Source organism: Erigeron canadensis, chromosome 9 (genome assembly GCF_010389155.1).
Source record: "Erigeron canadensis isolate Cc75 chromosome 9, C_canadensis_v1, whole genome shotgun sequence".
NCBI lineage: Eukaryota > Viridiplantae > Streptophyta > Magnoliopsida > Asterales > Asteraceae > Erigeron > Erigeron canadensis.
The window spans coordinates 27,729,762-27,735,761 of record NC_057769.1 but is presented as its reverse complement, the minus strand read 5'-3'; the positions used below and the strand labels follow the sequence as shown (position 1 = coordinate 27,735,761).

General features: G+C 33.2%; 1 protein-coding gene across 1 annotated transcript; it reads left to right on the top strand.

Annotated features, from left to right (window-relative positions):
• Nucleotides 1-648: 648 nt before the first annotated feature.
• Nucleotides 649-4,302, top strand: LOC122581127 (stearoyl-[acyl-carrier-protein] 9-desaturase, chloroplastic). The gene is made up of 3 exons (XM_043753283.1): nucleotides 649-928; nucleotides 2,312-2,813; nucleotides 3,530-4,302. The coding sequence occupies exons 1-3, from the start codon at nucleotides 804-806 to the stop codon at nucleotides 4,088-4,090; spliced, it is 1,188 nt and encodes a 395-aa protein (XP_043609218.1). The 5' UTR covers nucleotides 649-803; the 3' UTR covers nucleotides 4,091-4,302.
• Nucleotides 4,303-6,000: the final 1,698 nt, after the last annotated feature.

Below are 6,000 nucleotides of genomic sequence, written 5' to 3'. Positions count from 1 at the left end.
AATAAAAAGTTACTTAACTCACAAACGTAAATAATGCTGGATAGTCGATAGTTCGGATCCTACATGTAGCTCCATTCTGAAAACCCACAAGACAAGAATTAAACATTTTGTTTCGTGAATAAAACTCAAGTAACTTGGAAGTTTTCGAGAATTTTAAATTTCATTTTAGATATTCGTGTAATTTTGAAAATAACATAAGAATAATTTGAAGTTACAATAAGAAAAACCTTAACTAACTTATTAGTCCAACTTTGAATCATTGACATAAACCATATAAGACAAAACACTTATAGTTTGGATAGTAATATATTAGCAAAACATTAGCACAATAAAAAATGTTGAACAAGTCCGAAAAAAAAAATTGCAATTGGCAATAGTACTACAATATGGTTCAAAATTCTACACAATGGTTGTCCTAATAGTTATGCCATAAATATCAGCTAAAATAATTAGTTGAGACCATAGTAAACATTAACATAAAGATAAATAAATGTAGTCAATAAATAAGAAAAACAAAAAATAAAAAACAGATAATAATGTAATGTAATTGGAAACCAAGGAGGACAAAAATGTAATTGTACAAAAATCACATCCTTTTTATAAACCTTTACTACTCTTCTTACTTGTGTGGAGGAGAACATAACTTACAAAAAATCAGCCCTCTGCTGCTATACTCTGATTACACACACACATACACACACAATTCAGTTTTGTTTTTTTGTTTTTTTTCTCTTTTTTTCATAAATAATATATATTTTTAAAATTTTTAAATAATAAATTATAAAAAAATATATAGTAAATTGATGGCGATAAGATTCAATCCGCCGGTGACGACGATGCAATCGGGAACATTTACGTTTCGGAAAACAGCTAATCTCAGATCTCCTAAATTCTCCATGGCTTCAACCATAGGTTCCTCCGCCCCTAAGTAAGTATTCATATCTATATCTATATCTATATCTATATCTATATCTATATGTATATTATGGAGTTGATATTTCATAAATGTGTTCATTGTTAGTTTGTTTTTCATACGGAACTAATTCCTATATATATGTATATATATTGTGATTGTGTTTATTTATTTACATTTGGATTATATGTTTCAGCTTTGTGATATTTTGTTTATCTTATATATATATATATATATATATATATATATATATTGCTGTAAAAAAAAATCTATTTATTCATTTATTTATATATTTTTTACTAAAAGAAATAAAATATAATACGAGTAGTATTTTTAAAAACATTATATTGAGGTAGTAACTTGTAAGTAATGTTTACTCTATAAATAAGGTAAAATGTAAATAACTAGGAAAGAAAGTGTACATGCACATTGGTGCAGGCTAAAATCGAAGCATTATGTATTTTGACACTAATAAAAAGGTAAATGAAAAGTAAAAATAAAATAAAATGTCAGACAGTAAACAATCATTTTACTAATTTTATTTAGGGGGAAAAAATAGTATTCGGTAACGCTGAAGGGGTGAAATGAAAATGTTGGGCCGCGGTAAGGTGCGCCTTACCTCGACGGAAAAAAAGCTGTTTGTAACAATACTTTTTACTTATGATATGAAACTATGAAAGTGTTATATCTTATGGGTGTTTGGATAGTTACTACTAGTAACTTACTTTCCAAGGTGGATTTTTTGATTTTAGTAGTTGTCATGTACTTAGTTTTGGGTCATCGTCGAAACGGATAGAAGCTACTTGATTCAAGTGTTGAATTCTTGTAACTGTTTTTTGAAAGTTAGGTAGTTTATATGTGCCTTTCATTGTTGTCACATTTTACTTCTTTAATTCCTTACTAATTTGGTACTATGTGCAATCTTTGTCATGTGACTGAATATTAATGGGATTTATGTACATAATTAGTTAGTTTGTTGTTCATCGACGTTTTTTAAGGTGTTTCATGTGGTAGTTAATCATTGATTGATTTTAGCAATTTAGCCTATCAAAATCAATCACTACTTCCCTGTCCCTGAATCCGGTATTTGTGTTTTTAAATCACACAACCTCTGTTAGGTGGTGTACGTATGATCTTTCTGCTATTGGTAGTTAGATCAGCTAGCTACCGTAAGAAGCTCATAGCTAAGACACTTTTTTGATAACCTTTTTACTCCTCTCTTTTTTTTTTAATTGAAACTATTCTAATTTTATGCACATTTATCTTCATTGTGATACATAATTTTATGCTCGCCTCCACGAGATAATGTTCCGAAACTACCAAAAAACCCTTTACCCCTCCACGAGAAGTTTGTTAACATGGCAAATCGTAATTCTCTCTTTGTGGTTTTTTACACAGGGTTGAAACTACCAAAAAGCCCTTTACCCCTCCACGAGAAGTTCATGTTCAGGTGACACACTCTATGCCACCACAGAAGATGGAAATATTTAAATCCATAGAGGGTTGGGCTGAGCAGAATATACTGACTCACCTAAAGCCAGTCCAGAAATGTTGGCAACCCCAAGACTTCTTGCCAGATCCTGCATCTGATGGTTTTATCGATCAAGTGAAGGAACTAAGAGAGAGGGCAAAGGAGCTTCCTGATGATTACTTTGTTGTTTTGGTTGGAGATATGGTTACAGAGGAAGCCCTACCTACATACCAAACTATGCTTAATACTCTAGATGGTGTTCGGGATGAAACAGGGGCTAGCCTTACACCTTGGGCTGTGTGGACACGGGCTTGGACTGCTGAGGAGAACAGGCATGGTGACCTTCTCCACCAGTATCTATATCTTTGTGGACGGGTTGATATGAGGCAGATTGATGTGACAACACAATATCTAATTGGCTCTGGAATGGTAAATTCCCCCTTTCAGCTTATGCTTTTTTATTCTTAATTTTAATGAATCTTATGCTCTTTATCTTTCTTCGTTTATCTTTAGTATTAGATGTGGCAGTATGGGCAAGTTGGGTGGGTTTGGGCTACGAGCCAAATAGATTTGGGTCAAAAGGTTTAATATACAGTAAACAGAGCTGGTTGGTTCTAATTCATGTGGAACATTTTTGTCTCTTTTTCAATATATTATAGATAGATTGTTAAATTGCGATTACAGAAAGTTATTATCATAACAATTTTCGAACATTGTGAATAATGCGATTTTGTATGCTGTTTGCAATGCACTTTGTGTGACTTTCTGCCCGTTTGACCTAGTTGATTCATTTCTGTCACAGTTAATGTTCGAATATACCAATTAAGTCCTTTATCGATAAAACATAGTCCAGATGGAAAGTTTGGTTTTTTCATCTAACATCTTTATTATGACCCTGTCTTCCTTTTTCTCCATCGAAGATGGCAAAATAATCAATTTTGTTACAGATCTCAATGGGTTTGGGTCAATAATGGGTAATTATACGGGATGGGTAAAAAACGGTTGGGCTTGCTCGGGTTTAATTTTAGATATGTATCTTGCATCTACCGATCTATCGATAGTCATATGGGTTGAAAACGATAACTCTTGGTTGTATCATTGGACCTTGATATCTATGTTTATTTATGTTTTACTTATTTTTTCAGGATCCTCGTACGGAAAACAATCCCTACCTTGGGTTTATCTACACATCTTTTCAAGAACGTGCCACCTTTATCTCCCATGGGAACACTGCCAGGCATGCTAAGGAGCATGGGGATTTAAAACTGGCTCAAATTTGTGGTATAATTGCAGCTGATGAGAAAAGGCACGAAACTGCCTACACAAAAATAGTAGAGAAGTTATTTGAGATCGACCCTGATGGTACCGTTCTTGCTTTTGCTGACATGATGAGGAAGAAGATTTCCATGCCCGCCCACTTGATGTATGATGGCCGTGATGACCACCTCTTTGATCATTTCTCAGCTGTTGCCCAAAGACTGGGTGTCTACACTGCCAAAGACTACGCAGACATTTTAGAATTCCTGGTGGGTCGGTGGAAAGTGGCAGATTTAAACGGGCTATCTGGTGAAGGGCGTAAAGCACAAGAATATGTTTGCGGGTTGCCCTCAAGAATCAGAAGGCTTGAGGAGAGGGCTTCAGCTAGGGCAAAAGAAGGCCCGACCATATCTTTCAGCTGGATTTTTGATAGACAAGTGAAGCTCTGAAAATTGCAGTAAGTTTAAGTTTCTGTTCCTTTTTAATGAGTAGATGTCAAAACTTATATTAGATATCTGTTTGGTGTAGTGTTGTTATGTGTCCTTTTTTTTCTATTGAATTTGAAATGTTATGTGAGTTTGCGTGTTTGTAACTTGTATGGCTGTTGGACATATTATAGAACTTGTTATGCCAATTTTGATGATGATGATGATGATGATGATGATGATGGGTATCGTCTGTACTCTGTTATTAATTCATTCAGTAGTTGATGACAGTTATCTGTTAAATGTTATCAGTATGCAAAAACCGGCCCCCACTAACCCGACCTAACTCGCTGTACATGATTTGCTTCATGGTTTTAGAGATCATTTCAGAAACTGGTTTTCATTCTGGGTCCGTCTACGACCACACCACATCATGTTTTTTGTTAAAGCATTCACTTTTCTTTTTTGATCTTAAAAGTATGTGGGTTTGTGGTTATGTTTGCGATTGTTTCTTTTTTTGATCACCACTAAAAAAAGCTATATACAGAAAGTGGAGAAGGTGTAGTAGGTACATCCAAAACTTAAAACTAACTAATTGTACATGAGAATATAGTGTTTCATGTATGTCAAATACTAATGGAGAATATAGTACTTTTGGGTATGTGTTTGTGTCATGCATTATGCATGTATAACCTTTTACCGATTGGAATTTTACATCAGTAACCTCAAGGCTCCCCTTTGCCCATATCAATTATCAAAAGTACTTTGTAAGTTTTCTAAAACAATGTATCTTCATAAACACTTAGAATTATATAGCTAAAGTTAGTAACAAATAAGCAATGCCTTTTTACAACACAATTCAACATTTTCTAAAATAATTACTCCTTATAACTTTTGTTGTTATTCAATACCATGCCCACACCAGACGGATTCAACGTGTATGTTTAATAAACTTCTTAGGGTCAAACAGAATTTGTTTTATCATAAAAGTTGCAGCACGAATGATTTCCGTTATTGATAACGGAGTGTTATGTGTATCACTTTTATCAAAGTTACACGAGTATTAAGTTAGGGTTCTTGATTATTTGCTCATCTCAGATAATGTACAATATGTTCCTGCGAGCAATCATGGGTGCATGGTATTGAATATCGAGTTCAAGATGCCGGTGTACATTCGTTGGTTGTTTGTATAAAGGTACTGCCCAATGGGGTTATCGTTGCGTAAGTTTCATTATTTTTGGCAAAGTTAGTGTATGTTATGGAAACAGTCAGTGTATAACTGTATATTGTATACTTCTTTCATACTAATTGTAATATTATCAACTTATCGTTCAAAGATAGCCAGCATAACCTTTCTCACCTACGCTATTCTCAAACGGTAGATTAGGATCCAGCGAAGTTATTTATGAAAAGGTAAGTGACTTAGTCACGATGAAAGTTACACCGTAGGGACTGCCCCTATGTGATATTCTTATGGCTATATGGTCTAATGTAGAGTTCTAAAAATATAGGTCGTTAAAATCCAGCTTCGTCTACTTCTAAATAAATCTGAAGATTGACATTTAATTACTAACTTGGAGAAAACTAACTACCAACAATCAATATTCGTCATTAAAAAAAAAAACATTTATACTGCTTTAATATCATTTGAATATCAAGCTTCCAAATATCTTTACAACACGTACAATTCAACATCTATACTACTATATAAAAGTTATGGAAAATTTCATATATGCCATTGATAAGTCACATAATATCGTATTTGCCTAATTTAATTTTGAAATATCACATATGCCACTTTAATACACTTAAATATCATATATGTCATTTTTAAGTAAAAAAATAATATGTGTCAAATACATTATTAAATATTATATATGTCATCATTACTTCGAAATATAGCTAACATGTCATTGAAATTATATCAAATGCTT